Source organism: Anopheles aquasalis, chromosome 2 (assembly GCF_943734665.1).
Source record: "Anopheles aquasalis chromosome 2, idAnoAquaMG_Q_19, whole genome shotgun sequence".
In the NCBI taxonomy this organism is placed as follows: Eukaryota; Metazoa; Arthropoda; class Insecta; order Diptera; family Culicidae; genus Anopheles; species Anopheles aquasalis.
In genome coordinates, this window is record NC_064877.1 from 6,772,501 (window position 1) to 6,790,000 (window position 17,500).

At 49.6% G+C, this 17,500-nt stretch overlaps 2 protein-coding genes across 2 annotated transcripts in view; one reads left to right on the top strand and one right to left on the bottom strand.

Annotated features, from left to right (window-relative positions):
• Nucleotides 1-71, bottom strand: part of LOC126580848 (molybdopterin synthase sulfur carrier subunit) — a 273-nt gene extending 202 nt beyond the window's left edge. Inside the window, exon 1 of the mRNA XM_050244134.1 lies at nucleotides 1-71. This exon is cut by the window's left edge and continues 202 nt beyond it. Coding sequence (XP_050100091.1) covers nucleotides 1-71 — 71 coding nt within the window.
• A 1,348-nt stretch (nucleotides 72-1,419) lies between these two features.
• The window catches only part of LOC126570298 (tubulin polyglutamylase TTLL5), a 24,406-nt gene continuing 8,325 nt past the window's right edge, over nucleotides 1,420-17,500 (top strand). Inside the window, exons 1-2 of the mRNA XM_050227949.1 lie at nucleotides 1,420-1,552; nucleotides 14,221-14,346. Of these exons, the coding sequence (XP_050083906.1) occupies nucleotides 14,297-14,346 (50 nt within the window). The 5' untranslated portion in view covers nucleotides 1,420-1,552; nucleotides 14,221-14,296. The remainder of the gene's footprint in view (nucleotides 1,553-14,220; nucleotides 14,347-17,500) is intronic.

Below are 17,500 nucleotides of genomic sequence, written 5' to 3' on the forward strand. Positions count from 1 at the left end.
TTCGATTTTCCTGCTAGTTCGCGGGATTTGGCAAAGAACAGCAGCTTAACGCGCACCGAGCTCGAGCTCATAATTCCCGTGGGTTGTTAATTTGTTTGGAAAGTCATCACTTGCGGAAGTAATTGTACAAAACGTACTACAAGCAAAAAACGCGGCGAGCAAACTGAAAAACAGAGAAAAACATGAACTTCAAAAAAATAAAAGAAAAATTGACAACCCGACCCAGATGGCCCCGTATCAATTTAGATCCCAGTCGGCCACAAACTTTTCAGTGTGCACACTATGCGATTATTTGGAAAAACATATTTTATGTTGTAAAATATTTTAGTAGAATCAGTGGCTGAGTCTCAGAATTATTCGTGGGGTTTGATGTAAATGCGTACGAGTTTCCCAAACTGTTGGCTACAAGTTAACTGCGATTTTTTTCAAAACGCGTGTATCAATTTTATGTTTTTGACGCCCGTTCTCTTCACCCAGTGCCCGTAGTCACGATTCGCGGTTCGCTCGTTTCCACTTCGTAAACAGTCGGCCACGGAAACGGTGAGGTGAGAGTGCTCGCGGCGGCGTGTTTTCGATTCCCAGATTTCCGTTGGTGGGTTCGGATGTGAGTTTCTGTGATTTTACGTGATGTGCGGTCCTGCCAGCGATATCCTGGCTCGCTGTAGTTCTGCCCTTCGCCTCCGGAGCACAAGGACGAGCCTTCCGAGCCGAGTGTGAAAGGACTGACACGCCGAGCGAAGGGTTTATCCTTGGCCATCACCGGTCATTACCGCAGTGCGTGTGTGTTGTTTTGTGTGTCCCCGCATAAAAACACCTGCCCCTAGCGGCGGCGACCGGATCTCAATTGGAGCCATCATCATCGCACCTGCAAAACACCCGCCGGCAACGGTATCCCTTCGGTCGTTCCGGGTGCAGCTCTAATTGAGGGTCCTTTTTCCGGCTTCCGGCTATCGTTTACATTCACTTCCGTTCCAACGCGCACTCTCGTGGCCCCACACTGGATGATGACATCGTCCACCGTGGTGATGTATTGACTTTCGTGTCATCAGATCGCAGCAGCCCCGTTTTCGCAGCCGCATCGTTGAGGTGCGCGAAAGCCTTCCTCGCCCGGATATCATCACAGTAGCCCGGCGAAAATCCCTGCAGTGAAGTGCAGCAGCAGCAGCAGCAGCAGCATTGACCAGTGTGTACGTGTGCGCGCGCGTGTGTGTGCGACATTGCAGTATTGTATCCTTCCTGTCCACGAATTGCAATTTCGCGAAACAAATTTTCACTTCCTTCCTTCCTTCTCTTCCGCTCTTTAAAAACTACAAAACTTCCTCTCATCGAATTAGCATGTATCGATAATCTCTTGCTCAAAAGCACGATACATAAATTTGCATACTTTCCAGCCCCTTTCAAAATTACCAGTAACCATCGGTCGTCGTCGTCGTCCAGTGCAAGTGCAGTTGTGTGTTTAGTGCAAAATTCGCTTCGCGAACCAGCCCGCATCGAAATCAGCTCGTCGCCGGCTCGTTGTCACCACCTCCGTTGCAGTAGCAGCCGTATCCGCGTAAGTAACTACCCTCTCTCTCTCTCTATCTCTCTCTAACTTACACTCTTTTCAACTCTATTATAAGGGGGAACGCTATAATCAAGCTGATAAGCTATCAGCCGGATTTGCGCTAGCTGCTGGCGCCCCAGTCATGATTTACGAAAGCGAGGGCTACTGTGCGGTAGCGAGCAGCATAATATGTTGTCCACACGAGTATGTGCGCCGCGGGCCACGAAAAGTGGGCTCGCTCGTAGCAACATTGTTGTTGTAACCATGTCAGTCCTATTGTCAACAGTGTGGAGGAGGAGGAGGAGGAGGAGGAGGAGGAGGAGGTGGAGGGTGCGATGCAGTGCTGGTCATGCGTGCCACTTGATTCTTGCCTTCGATGATGGGGTTGGTGGATGATCATGACATTGTGCACGGAAACCAACCCGCATTTTTTTGGGGAGAGCTGATGGCCACCCCGATCTAGATCGATTATTGAAGCACACACTCGCCTCGCACGCACGAACAGGGTGCACCGTGATTCTCATATGGCAACCCATCACGCCTCCCTTGAAATGGCGTGTAAACAACGATTCAATGCTAGTGGCCATCGTTTGCGTTGGTAAAAAAACATGCTATGTTGGCCACGATGGTCCGACAGTGTTTGAGAAGTTTCGGTGTTTTATTGGCATTACTTCAAATATTGCTTCCACTCCCGGACTAGTGCGTTCGTTCGTTTGCTTGCTTGGATGTATTCAAAGTGTTTGCCAAGTGTGTTAAGCGGTGGAAGTTGGCATGGTCATCGGTTGGATCATCCCACGAGGGTGACATCGGAGATGGCCTTGGGTCAATTTGGGAAGAGTAAAAGCTAAGAAAAAGGCGAAAAAGCCACTTACTGCTTCTGCTGTGCATATATTGTGGGAGTTGGAGAAAATCTGCCCAAGAATAATGAACATGAATTGGGAAATTTTGATAAATTCTTCCCCAATTTCCTCCCTCAATAATTTCCGATCGAGTGGCTAATTGATTCAAAGCACCTATTAGACAATCAACAATATCAATCGGAAACCTTCGCCACTCCACGGCATTATTGGTACGGCCATTAAAGAGAGTAAAGGAAAATGATGCCTTTCCCCACGGGCTGCTCTGCCCGCGCTCCAAAATTGTTGCTCCACGAACGGTCGGTTCCCCGCTCCCAAAAGGCGCCAAAAGCTATCAAAATTAACCAATCAATCATTGGCCAACACCAGACAATTCGCGCACCCGCCATCGCGCGACCGGTCCGCTATCAACAGGTTTATTATTCCAAAGCAAAACGACAAGCGAAAGGTCCTTTCGGGACCTACCGAGGAACCTCCGGAGGGCTGGAGTCTTAAAACTTTACGTCCCGCCATTTTTCACGTGCAAAACCACGACCATTCTGGTGGATAGCTCGGTACCTTCTTAGTAGAACGTTGAATGAATTTCGAATCGTTCCGATGCCGGTCCTGCTTGCCGGTTGATCGAAAGTCAGGACATCAGTCAGGCAATGAAACCAACGGCGAATGGCGAGAGGGTGAGCGGAACTGGATAGGACACGAGGAGTCCTTCCGTTTCACACAAAACATAATTAAATATAGCAACTTTGATCGCACGAATCAGGGGAAAAGGCAGCAAAAAAACAGTAATAAAATTGTCTTCAAACAGAACCACACACCGACACATGGAAAGCAAGACAGAACAGCAATCGTAAAGGAAGTCGCGGAAAACCACCGGAAACGGCATTAAAACGATGGCGTTCTAGACTCCTCCGCCACTGCCGCCGATTGGGACTAGAATATCGTGCCCACCGGTCAGGGGGCCGGGTTTATTAATTATTAAATTCCGTGAACTGAACTGCACCCCATTCCTTTTTGCCATTGCTGTCACTGGTGCTTCTGTTTGTTATGGGGCTCTCTTGTGTAAACGGCCCGATACCAAAGTGAAGATACACCACCCTACTAGTCTAGTAGGCTGGCTACCGCGGGGAATCGTAGCTCAACATCGCGTGCGTTGATGGTGTCCACGGCGTCGGTTGAAGCTTGCCGTTCCACGGGGTTTGATGTTAAATTCGAATGAAAAGCGACGTTAAGTTTCGCCTCCGCGCGTACACTTTCTCGTCCACATGCCGGGCCGGGCCGAGCGCTGGCTGAGCACGATCGTGATTCCTGGAGACATTCCACCCAGTTGGGGCCGCAAAGGTGGATTATGATGTCATTTCCCATAGGCCACGTGTGTTTCCTACTCCTGCTGCTGGTGCTGCTGGTGACATTTCCGTTTTGGCCATGGTCTCTTTAGGGTTGTGGATAGATAGAAACTTCTTGTCCACCTTTGAGGCAACGAAATTCTTGGAGAAATATTTCCTCGGACTCGGACGGAGAACTTGAGGTGCCTTGGAATGGCCGCATCGTCGTTGCACGAGTTTTGTGGCACGAGAGAATTAGCCAGCACAAGCGTGGCCACACACTGTGGTTCATTCACCCCTTAAATTGATGTTTGCGGACACGCGGGGATTCCTTGCGTGCGTCGGAAGTGACTCATTCCCTGGAGAACCTGCTGGTTCTAGCTTACTTGCATGACCGAGCAAGAGAATGGTGACTGCCAAAAGGGGGTTGTACGAAAATCGATTCTCAATTGCGCTGGGGTCATCACAGAAGGCCATGTGTGCTAATTCGATTCACCGTGACAGCGTCAGCACATTTTGGAACATTAAGCGGCCATCTTGCGATGAGTGTGACTAATTGCTTGGTGAAGGTTCTAAACCACAAACCGTTCTGGCAATTGCGGTGTCTTGTTAGACGACGGTTCTTTTGGGGGTCCCAGTATGCCGGTCTTTCGCAAACTCACGCCTCACTGCCCTCATGAGAAGGGGATTGAGACACGCGCACCCATACACTCGGTCTGTGGTATTTGGATCCATTGCCGGAAATGACTCATTCATTTGGAGCGAAGTTTACTTCATTGACTTGTCCACTTCACCCCTCTATCCGCAGGTTAAACGGGAGATGTCATCAACTTTTCCCGATTAGCTACCGCACACGATGCTGGACTTCCATTAGCGTTCGATCGATTGCCAGGACCCAGGACGAGCTCGGTACGTTAATGTGCTGTCGAAGACGCTATCGAAAGCCACCGACGCACAATACCAGGATTGCGTTCACTCTCTCGCTTCCTATTGAGGTCAATGAATTGCCTGAAGGTCCTGTGTTCTCTGTAGAGGCGTGTGGTTGGTTTGTTGTGTCGCTGTGACCGAATTTTTTTTACGGCTTTTCCTCGTCTTTCTGCCCGTTCCAATCAAAACAAATGATGCCGGGTGCGTGCGTGCGCCACAGTGTCAACCTGGTCCAATAAATCGATCCACACCTTTGGCTGGCCCCAAATTCGAACTCCTGGCCGGGTCTGGCCGGGTCTGGCCGGGCGACAATCGACTCGATTTGGTCACGAACGCGCCACATTTCGATTTGCATTTTGGGGCCAGCTAACGCCCGCCAGTCGGCCATTAAGAGCGAAACGATAAGGAAATACCGTGCGTTCGATTTTTTTCCGACCAGGAAGAAGCTAGACAGGTGGCCAGGGTGTGTAGTGGCTTTCGGATGGCATGCCCGCGGCCATCAATGTGAAAATGTGTGCATAAATGCAGAGAACAGAGTGTTTACGCACATGTCACTATACATATATCATGTGCTTTTATGGAGTACTGCTGTGAGTAGCGCTGCTCCACTTCCTGGAGTGTATTGCATGGTGCAGTTCCAGGATGTGCGCGATTGAAGCGATTGATCGCCTCACATAAACACGTCAACAATTCCGGGCGAGCATAAAGTGGTTCCGCAAAAAAAACCTATTTCCTGCTCCAACTCCAGCGAGGGTCCCAACCTACATCAACCGATTTGTTCTTTGCGGTCTGGCCCCACTCCCTCGGGAGCGATCCCACCAGCGCGATAAACCACACAAAAGGCATTAAACTACGTTGTGTCAAGTGGGTAACTCTGTTGCCAAATGGCAAGAGGGAGAAAATTCACGGGAATCCTTGATTCTAGAGTATCCCCCAATACCCTACCGTGCTACCAGTAGAACGGAAGTAACTGTCTGGCTGGCTCTAGGGTTACTCCAGGTGCTCCAGATTCACGTTTGTGTTTTGGTCGCTTCTACCGGAGGAGACCGACAGTATGATTAATTTACACTAATTATATGACCCTAGCTCATGCAAACCCCCCGTAGTGGGTCCCGAACAACCGAAAAGTAACTAAACATGACCTTTTCCCCCTTTTTCCTTCGGGGCTGAAGCTCAGAAAGGAAGTGCAACGCTATGGCCGTCCTATAGGTGCTCCAGGTCTAACTTCACAGTTAACTTTCGAATGGATCGGTCTAATGGATAAAGTTTTCCGCCTTTACCTTTCGATGCTCCGAGTCCGTGGGTACGAGGTAGAGCCGAAATGGGTTACCGCGAGGTTTGAAGGTTGTTGTCGCCGTTGCATTTCATTCTTTGGGCGGGAAACGTAGCGTAGACGGGAGGTCGCCGCCTTGAAGGCTATCCAAGATATAATAAGATATAGTATTGTAGCTTACTTTGAACCAGAATTTCGGTCAAAGGGGGAATGGGAGGGAATTGAAGGAGAGATTTTCTGAAAACATTTCCTATTCGTCTATATCTATAACTTTAGTTCAGGGCTCAAGGCAGTTGTTAAAATTGACAGAACCTTCTGCGATTAACGAAGTTGTAGGCTATGACTGCAGTGATTCCACCAGTGCCTACTCAGTAGCTATACGATTTTGACAGTCAACTATTTTCCTGTTCCAATGGCACATTATGAATTCTAATTATGGCAAATCCGAGGAACACTGTCTGCATCCGTTCTTCTGTTGTTCTAGTTTCTTGGCTTGAAGCAGCGCAATTCGCACTACACCAGCTCAATGCTACAATCTTCTTCAGTGGCTTGACCATTAGCTTTCCTATTCGTATGGTCCACTTGGCACGGCACCAACATGACTTCGCATGACAGCTTTCAGCCCTAGTCCTCCAGTAATATATTGCGAAAATGGCGTCCGCGTGTGTTATCTCTTCGCCAGGCAGGCTTCTCATTTAGTTCAATGAAACGCAACTGACCCACTGCTACAAAGCTATTGGTTGGCTCCAGTGCGAACCGCGCCAGATATAATTACCATGAGCAACCGTGTGCCACGTCATAGCGAAGATGGTGGTGCACGAACTCCCTCGCAAGACATGCAAAATCTGTTGAAAAGGGTCGCCCTTCCTTAGCACCACATGGTGTCCCGGCAAACAGAGACTGTTTTTTTCTGTTGTTGTTGTTGGCTTATGCTAATTTATGCTGGACACCAGCAGCAGCAAACAAACCACTTCAAATGGTGCACACCATCGGCAGCGGGTGGCAAAAGGGGTTTTTCTTTTGTTTTGTTCTTTTCGCCAACCGCGCTGCCACCACTCTTCCGGCCCGATTACCATAGCCCGGGACCATTATCATCTTAAATTACGGTCCACTATCCAATACACTATCGGACGCGCTCACCGTACACCTGACAGGTGCCCCTCACACACGACAGACACAAGCGCGATCGTGCACCACACGGAACACGGAAGAAACCGATTATTGAACCCCCAGAACGCCTCTTCCGTGCTCTGTCCGATGGCTTCTTGGCTCAGATACCGGGTGTACGAACGGGTGCGGTGCGGTGGCGGCCCAGTTTACCACTCACATAAAATAATATGATCTAAGTTGTATTCATAAAAAAAAACCCGTGGAATGGTAAACCGCGCCACGTTTGTTGGACCATGTTTTGAGCGCTAATCGCGACACTTCATCCTTTTGTGGCACGGGCCAGAATGTTGTGCTTTTATCTGTTTTTCCCCCGTCACCCCTCCGAGAGCACGCCAAAAACAAAGAACGAACCATAAAGCGCGACAAATACTAACATTCTTTAGCTCACGCTCCGATGCTGATGCTCCTCCAGCTGCTTCTGTTGGTACTGCTGTAGTCAAACACTTAATAATCATTTTTAGGACGCCACAAGAACAAAAACACCTGGTGGAAGGACCTGGTAGCACCGAACAGAACTCATGACCCATTTGCATGGTAATGCAGCACAGCACAGCGCGCGAGAGAGAGTACGCCGGATTTCGGGTTCGTTCCTTTGCAGTGACCTGCATAAGCGGACATAATCCAACATCGGAAAATCACGGACAAACCACACACAGAAGACACAGTTCGCTCCGAAGCACCTTCTTCTTCTCGAAAGCCAACGGTATTTTTGGCAACGGGGGGCAGGTGATGCGACGTGTCAACCGTCTTCTTCGGTGGCCATTCTGCCAACACATAGCACTCCGGTTGGTTGGCTGGGCAAGCTGCTGGGTGTTTGCAGTTTGCATGACTAGGCTCAATTATCGTCACCACTACCGCCGGCAGACGCAACCAATGGCCTGGACTGGAGTGGCCAGAGAAAGCAAACATTCGAAGAATGAAATGTAATAATAATATAATCGATGCCATAAATCCCATCCCTATAGCTTAGCCAACAAAGCATAAACCTAGGGGGAGGGCTCCAAGCAGATCGCTTTTGGCTTCGGCGGCATATCTATTCCGTAAGAGGCCCAGGGGGGGGGAGGGGGTGGCTTAGCACAACATCTGCAATTTTAATCGATCGCGCATGCGGCGCAAATGGAATTACCGGACTGTTGTATGCTAACGAGTTAAAAATATGTTTTTCCGTTCAAGGCCAGTTTTGCTTCGGCAGCATCAGAATCCGTCACCACTACTTGGCCAGCTACGCCGAGCCGCGATACGATTTGTGATTTATGTCCGCTCTGGATCGTTGGTTCCGCCTCGCGCAATGCATTTCATCGACGAACCGAAATCGATCTCTATTTACGATCGCCGGGCTGCAGTTATTGCCATGGCTCATAACACACCGTCAATCATCATCATCATCTGTAACCGGCGTCACCGGCAGGCGGGTTTTGCGTGTTTGTCTTTTGGGGCGGACCTCGCGGACTGCGCGTTTTTTTTCCAAAAATCACCAGAGATCGGAGTGACGCGTATATTGAGACTTCATCTGCTGGCCTTGAAGCTGAGCGATGATCGAATCGCAGAAACTGCGAAAGTCTCTCGCGTGCTCGCTCGTGTGATGGAATGGCGCGAAGATGGCCCGGAGCATCAGTGTCGGCTCGGGTATTAAATCATTGATTGCCTCCCGATGATTGAGTAAGTGTTCGATAATAGGCGGATGGTGGTAACGCTGGCGAACCGGAGATGGACGGCCACGAAATGGTCACGATTTGCACAAGGCAAATGTTGTTTCTCCTTCGCGCCGGGGACACACTTCGGTTCGGACAAGTTAATGAGGAATCAATCGCGGATCGTGATTGAGATGTGGCAGCGAACCCTGCACAAAAACGGAACGCGAGGCACACATTAGAGCTTGGCTCTGATTGTCCTACTTCCCTTGTCGTCGGTTGTGGCTCTTTTTCCTTTTAATTGATTTAATCCCAAATCTTATCTTCATCTCGTTCGCCAGATTCGCCAATTTCGTATCATAAAACGTTTTCAAAGTTTACATTACAACAACCGGCCGCGCGGTTTACATGGTGGTATGGCCTGTCACCACCATCATCCGCCGGTCTAGCATTTGGGGGGCGCCCCTAGCCGGCTGAACCGTGAACGCATCGTGCACACATTTTCACCCACTTTCCCCCCCAAAAAAAAAACCATTTCCCCAGCGTCCGTAGGTGTCCAATGTGCGTTGCTTTCGACAACACACAGTAACAACATATGGCTCCCCCCCCCCCCCCCCCCGTTCGATGTGTGAACTCATCCAAGCGGTCAGCCTGCTAGGGAAATCTCGCTATGGCTCGCTCGAGGGAAATGGCCATTTTCGGGGTGGAAAATTGGGCGACTGACTGACGGTCTTGCAGTAGCCATGTTGTTAACACACACGTTACGGTGAAACAGCGTGGAGCTGCTGCTGGCAAGGGAGAAAGCTAGTGGTGAGCCATGACCACGCCAACACCTGCGACTTCCCTGGCATGACACGCCGCTCGATCGATGTGGTGAAGCAGTGACTGGAAAGAGCAAGCAGCGCGGCGGACGTATTAAGTAATCGGTTCGGTACGCGTAACGGAATGCACACCGTTTCAATGGGTTTTTTTTTTAATGTTTTTAATGTGTAATATGCTCTAAGCGAGGATGATCGCTGATAAGCATAGCTAGAGCATGATGGTGACTGGCTGGAATGCGGGGAAGGGTGTTTTCCCATTTTCAAATCTCCCGATTACGCCACCCCAACATGTCGATGTTGACGGAAAAGTGGCCACTTTTCCGGACGCATCGGAACAACATCAACAGCGGTGCTGCATGTTTTCTTTCCATTTCCTGTGACTTCCGTATGACATGTGGCTCGCCCCCGGGTGAGGCTATTATGAAATATGTGTAGCAATGTGTTTGATTGCTTCCAGCGCGAGCGCGCGCTCTCCAGTGTATTGAATGGCAATTCGCAATTTACACTCTTCAGAATGCGCGCTGCACGCAATTTAGACATTTCTGCCACCAAGCATATTTCCGCTACCGGAAGGATAGAATCATCGGCGGATGCATTCCCCATGCACGTGCTGTCATGTGTAGTGGTGGTGGTGCAATGGCATGATACCAATCAACCGTGGATCACAGTACCCCGTTCGTACTCCCCTCGATGTACGGAGCAATTGGATGCACCATTCTTGACAATCGTAGTAAGCAAACGGTGTAGCCGATCGCGCCTGGCCTGCTTGCTATGCTGCATTTGACGTTTAATGATGTGTTACAAGTGTGTCGTGTAGCTGGAGTGGTTTGGTCTCTGCAGAGGGCAGAAGGTAATTCCCTTCATACGCGAACTGCTGCGGCCATTGTCACCTTGATCGAGCTTTTGATGGATTACTGGCGCTATATCCGGGGTACATCCCCCCCTGGGGTGCCGTGTGGAGCACACTTCCACCTATGCTGCAAAGCTCGACTCGACAGCACTTCACTCGACAGCGTTGCTGCCATGTAACTTCCAGGGCACCCCGCCTAGGGTGTTAGTGGAATCGATAATTTGATAAATTATTGACGGCGAAACCTCGCCCCCGTTCTCGTGGGAATACTCGGTGGCAGTGCACCGGAACGGAGTAGTAAATGGTTGCGCGCCGGTTGGCGCTGTATACGGCACTAGAGTTTGGCGTTTTTCGGGGCATCGGCACATGACGGAGAATGGTTTAACACGCGTCAGTCCCCAGCACGGTGTGGCGCGTTGTAAGCCACGTACGTACGTTGTAAGCGCCGCTTCTCGTCGTCAGGAAGAAAGATTGCCAAGCCCTGTATCCTGTATTGGCGTGTGGCTGGTGCAGTGTGATGGACGGGTTGTTAGATTCCATCGCGGTTCGCGTACCGTGGGCCCAATTGAATTAGCGAAATTCTGCGCTTCAATCGGCGGAAGTTCGATTACCGCCTGACAGCGGTATCCCTTTTTTGGGAGTAGAAAATTGCCGTCTTCTTCAGGAACCACCCCCAGGGGCCGTTTCCGTTGACGGGCCAAGAAGAGTGATGGCTGTGGGTCGTTTATTAAGTTGCAGTTCCCCGCGACATCCGGTCCGGTTGGGGATCGATTTTGGCGAAACCTTGCACAACAACGACTCGCCGAAGCCTGCGCCTTTCCAAAATCCGTTGCTGGTGAGAGAGAAGGAAGTCGAGACACGGTGGCGCTAACGGTACCAGACACTTCCGGTGTACACACTCGTGGTTTTCAGTTTGATGCAGTGATTGGCGCACTGCCTATCGAGACATTTCAATGCCACTCGCTTCGACTCTCGGTTCGCGGCCAATCGACAATCACTCTCCCGGCGTCAGGGTAATTAGGTATGCAGCGGTGCATGCGACATTCCCAAGTGGCTGGTGGAGTCTCTTCAAGCACAAGCGATGACTTCATGTCGGTAACGCAAGAATAGTTTCTTCGTCGCCATCGATAGGAGAGGGAAGGTCCAATACATGCACAAGCACACAAAAAAATCATTAAAACAAGAAGAGAAACAATTCGCAAACGGTGCTTAATCGAGCGAAATCATCCGGCCGTTCGGCGCAGCGTCGGCTTCTAATAATAGGTATCGAATGGTGCGGAAACCTGGACGGCGTCGAGCGGATCTTGCCCGGGGTTCTTGTTCTTGTTGTTCTCTAACCGGCGTAGAGAGCTGATCCGGCTGGCCCAGGAAGAGCAAACACAGTAGAACAAACCACTGAGTAACAAAAGCAGGAACGGAAGAACGATGAGCTGTCTGCTAGAAGTTGCAGACACCCGCATCGCATCGACTTTTGTTTGCTGATGACGATTCTCAGCGTGTCACGCTTGCTTGCCAGCGTTTCGGTCTTTTTTTTTCTCTCCCCCGAAATGCGGTTCTTACCTCTACATTCCCGCGGTGCGCGGGGCATGTTGGCTGGTAAATAGAGAAGAGAAGTCTTCGCCGAGCATGATCGGTATGCGCAGCACGTTGAACCCCTGGAACTCACAGCGGGAGCGCGATCGTTTCGGTTTCCATTTTAAGCACACTATGAGAAGCACAAGACGGTGCATTAGAGAGACGATGTGATGCGTGTTTTCGGTGCCGGGTGGTGGTTAAATTTAAACAAACATTCCGTCATCGATTAAGCCGTCAATTGGTCCGACTGCCGCCGGCATCTGCGTTACGCATCTTTGTTCTGAACCGAGTGGGCAGATGACGTGGATTGGATTGGGATGATCTTGGTGAGGAGAGTATCGGATTTAATGATGCCGATGGCCAGTAGGTTGGCGGATATATCGGAATGATGCTAGTGGCTGTAAAAGTGTCTGCATAAATCTCTATAGTTATTATTAATTATATAAATCTTTCTTTATAAGACAATATAATTAGCTTTGGGGAATTGCTAAAAAAAATCCGTATGTTGATGTATTCGTCTACGAATCTTTGCTATCGACTAACTGCCATTATTAGCAACATTATCATGCTCTAACTAATAGGCGCCCGGGGGGCCGTGAGAGTGTGAATCACTCTTGAATACCTGCTAATAGGACTGCTGGCTGACGTTGGCCAAATTGGCGCTTGACGTCGAGTTGAGTCAATATGTCAAAAAACCCCATGTTCCATCCCTGGCGATGTCTGACGGGGGGTGCCTTGTTGTGCCACCAGTTTGTGTCCTTTTTGAACCGCATTCCACCGGAACCATCGCAATGCGTGGTATGGATTTGAATTCGAGCCTGCAAGCAGCTGCCGTTGCCCCTTCGATAGTGTGGTGTCCTGGCGTCCGAAACGGAAACGGAATAGCGTCGCCACAAGCACAAGCGCCACCAGTCCTAGACACATGGCACGGTCGTCGACAACACGTCATCTCATCCTTTTTTTCTGTTTCATGTTTCTGAAGACACTTTCCAGTGTTTTGTCCCCGGATTCTCTTGTTTTTTTTTTTGGCAACCCTTTTGGCACCGACCGAGTGGAGTGTTGCGAACAACTTTGATACGCCTCGGTAGCAGTGAGGGAAATGGTGTAAAATGGAATTGCGATGGCTCGGGGACAGTCTCTGCACTTTGCACGCCCGTCAGCTGTTGGCGAAGAAGATGATGGCACGGTCGCTAGACTGTGTCCAATCGCAGCGTGTGACAAGCTGTCACGCAGCAAATTGGTGACATCCTGTCTTACGGGACCAAAGGATTTCTTATGACCGGCTCTAAATGTCCTTATTCGTTACGTAGAGCATCCAAGTCATTCGACCTTTGGCTCGGTGACGAATGTCGTTCCTAAAGTCCGTCCATCCGGCTGATCCGTCGTTGGACGTCATACGGCACCGGTCCAAAAACGGAACTTAGATGATTAATCGCAATCAAGCCGGCGGTGGCGGTGGGTTGGCGATAAGGGAGGTAGTAGTTCCGCCAACACCGGGGCGTTGATTGCGATAAAAAGGGAAATGCAAGGAACGCGGACCATAATGAGCTTCCCCAAGGTGTCGCGGTCTGGCGACATAAAAAGGGCCATTTAGAATCAGATTTTATTAGTTGCGGCCGCGGCGGCGGCGGCTAGACGTCACTAATCTAGCTAAGAGGCGCGCCGTTTGCGTCAGAAGCGGACACTATCTGGGGCAAGGATGATTTACGTTCCGTTAAGAGGAAACTATACTGAAAAGGAATTCAATTATTGAAAGCACGGTGTTGCGACTAGAGAGAGAGTTTTTCTTTTTTAAGGGAAAGTTTTTTTCAAAAATTAATCGAAATCAAATAACAACCAATGAGTTGGTATTGTGTGGTCTCCGTTCGTGTCGTTTCAAGTAATTAGCCAACACTCAAGTTTCCTTTCGCTTTCTGGTACCTTTCACCACTACCAGCGAGGGAGGGCACATTGACCGTTCGTTGCGGTTGGATGGATTTCCGATGAGTAGCGGAGAGTAGCGAGCAGCAGCAGCAGCAGCAGCAGCAGAGCACCACCAAGTGACCGAGTTGAATATTCACATAATTAAGCAAAACGACGAAACCGGGAGTCATCGAACGATCGATCCATCGATCCTGACCACGCGACGCGTCCGCATTGACCGTCCGGTTAATGCTAGTTCGATGTTCACGCCAAAAAAGCCAAAAAATGTCGTGGAAAACTAAGCGGAAACGAAAACTAAGATAAGGTGTTTTTATTGTTTCTTTCGCAGGCTCCACCAGGCAGGGACAACCTTGAACATCACCACCACCAACGCGCAATGCCGTGAGTGAGCGAACGAGTAGTGTATGCTATCGACTGCTGCGTCCGTTTTGAATGAAAAATTTCTCGTGTGTGGGTAAGTAGTGGTAGACCGTTAAGAGTTTTAAGGACCTTTTCGTGTTTTCCTTCCAGATTAGGATCTTAATTTTTAATAGCTCGTTAGTTGCAAAGCGTTTTGGACGGTTCTCGAACCTATTTCGATTGCAAACAAAAGATTCACTTGATTGGCTCCTGAAGTTGTAGATTTCAGAAATCAATTATTCCAATTTGGTGCTTGAATCGAAGCTCTGGACATTTTTCTGGAGTTCAGATATATTTTCTATTAAACATTTTGTTTGAGTCGTTTTGTACCTGACACTGTACTGTGTTCGTTTTGTATGATTTTGATAAAAGGGCATCCTAGTACCAGATAGAAATTAAAGATTTCAAACAAGATCGGAGGCTTTTTAAATGGCAACATATTTCTACAATTAATTGTAAACGATAGGTTTTCTCACTTTAAAAGTGGAAGCCAAACAGCAACTGCTTTGCATAAATATGTTTGTATATTGGTCCACTCAACCAATACCTTCTCAATAACCCCGCAATAATCACCAGAGCCTACATTCCTCCCTCGTACTCCTTTTTTTATGAATGACTCCAGTGTATTGGTGAAAGCGCCTTGCTACAGGAATGAAAGAACTACCGTGTGCACCCTTTTTCCCTTTTTCTCGGTGCATCGCGTGCATACAAAAACCACGGTGCAACGATTGTCACACCGTAACCGGCTATTAACCAGCCAGCTCTTACATGTATGCATTCGCACCGAGTGTACCGTACCCAGTTCGGTAGTCCGCACATTCGCAAATATTTGAACTTCGCACCTCGGTTCCCTGCTCGCGTGTACCGCGGTTGGTGTAGCTGTGTGCGCCCGTTGGGAGCGTTAGTATTACGATTTTCAAACACCAGTCGTCGCCTTGGCAGCCTGCTCCGACCACTTCCGTCGCTTGCAATTTTATACTATCCAGCCCCTGGTCCTGGTCCTAGTCGCCGGCTTTACGACTACGACGACGAAGGCGTTGGTGATGCATGTTTGTTATGGTTACTGGGACTGATGTTTGAACTCACGGCCCTCACAGCGACAGCAACACTGGGCGCACAGAAGGCAAGGGGACGGGAATTCAAACAACAAAACCTCCGCTCCGCTACTCCCGTCCGTGAATGAAGGATATTGCACTTTACTCCACCACTCCACGGATCCGCTCTCCGGGTCGTGTCACACCCGGAAACACCGAGTACGGCCAATCCTGGATCCCGATTTGAATTCCCACTTCCTTCGGTTGCGGCCGCGAGGTTGATCGATGAAAAATTAGGTTAGGAACCAGTAGCCGTCGAGGTGTCCGGACTCTTGGCGGTGGCGGTGTTTTGTCCGCGATTAAATCAAACCAAAATCCTCACTTCCCCCGGGCGACTTCTAGTGGCTGATGATGGTAAGGGAACCGAGCACACTGTATTAGGGTCAGGTGCGCGCGCCTCGCTTCTGCCGAAAGTGCAACGAAGGTGTGAACTCACTGAGGCGTGAGAAGAAGGTAGAGGACGAGCGCGGGCGAAGGTAGTGCCTTAGACCATGAGGATGAGTTTGGCAAAAAAAAACAAAAAAATAAAGGTGTCGAATGTGTTTGTTGTTCCGTGTTGTGTCAGTTCGCAAGGCTCGTTAGCGCGCACCAGTTGCGGTTGTCCTCCTGGTGGAGTGGTCTGTTAGTTTGGAAGCAGATACCAAGTACCAAGGAACACTAGTGAATGAGTGACCTCGTCCCTGTTGGCTCCAAAGTGTAGTCGGTTCCCTTGCCAAGGCCATCGGAGGCCGGGCTAGTGGTTAGCCAATACCCGCACAGCTCCATTCGGTCGGCGACAGGCTGGCAGACGGTGCCGGTCACCTTGTGTGAAACATGTTGTATCGCAAACGCAGCCAAATACGGCAATGTCAAAGTGGCCGCCGTCTCCTTGAGTGTGGTGCATATTGGAGGCTTTTGCAGCAGCGTCGATCGACGCAAACCGGACAACCGATGCTAGTGGTGGGCTGGTGCTACAGCTGGTGCCATTGAGAGAGAGAGCCTACATAGGCTAGGTCGACGTCGCGGCGAGGACAAAAGCACCACCGCAGCCCCAACAGGAACGAGACGAACAACGAGGCGCCGGTGGCCTCAATACCGATCACCCCCTCCCCTGGGCGCTGGTGTGGTGGGCTCTGTGGGCGCGCGCGCGCGCGCGCTCTTAGTGCTGCTGCTGCCGACATGAACAACTTCCAGCGGCTGAGCTTGTATAAGTAGGTTCCCCTATCTTCTCTCTTGCTTTCCCTGCATTTCATCTCCGATACGATGCTTCGATCTGATCTGGTTGACGATCGTTCACGCGCTGTGTCGTATTCATTCCACTTTCTGTCTGAATTACACGCTGCAAGCAAGGTCGTCCACGTCCAAATTTGGCCATAATGTACTCAGCACCACTGTTGTGACCGTACGGTACTGGATCGCGTTTGCCCTTTTTCGGGCATCCAACAGCTGATGTTTGGTGGCTGATAGCTGAGGCGCACCCTTTTGCAGGCATAAACCTTCGCTCTGCTGGTAGCTCTTCGAGTCGCTTCTAACACAGGATAACTTGTTGAAAGCGCTTGAAGCCCCTTAATTGACGCCGGTGGTGTTCGTGGAGCTGGCAAAAGTTTGTAACGAAATGCGCGAACGCTAGAAACAGGTGTGTTTTGCCTTCGAGAGCGGGGTTGCTGGCGAGGTTTTGTGGGAAAGGAACACTTGGAGTGGGCTCTGTAGACGGAGCGAAATTAAATTAGAAAAACTATTGTATAAATAAGTTACCCTTGAATGTGGTTTTCCATGCCTTGTTCTTAGTAAGTTTATCTTCTGCGCCTGGTTTCACTCGGATACGTTCGTATTGCTTTATTTTTTTATTCGTTTTTAGGTAGATTGGAGTACTAATGTATAAGCCTGAAGTAGATAAAGCGTGGTACTGTTGCACTGTATACCTTTTGTTTGATTTTCACTACCTCCACGCTATTGTTTGCTACTTACAAGGTGACAATTTGAAACGTTATTTTTGATAGAAAGTTACTATGATGTAAATTTTTTGACAATAGTCCTTGCATACTTGACTCAATTCAATTATTTATTTTTGGTACAAGTTTGTGGTTGTTGGTCCTTCCAAGCATGCCATGAACGCGAATTGGTCATGCATAACAC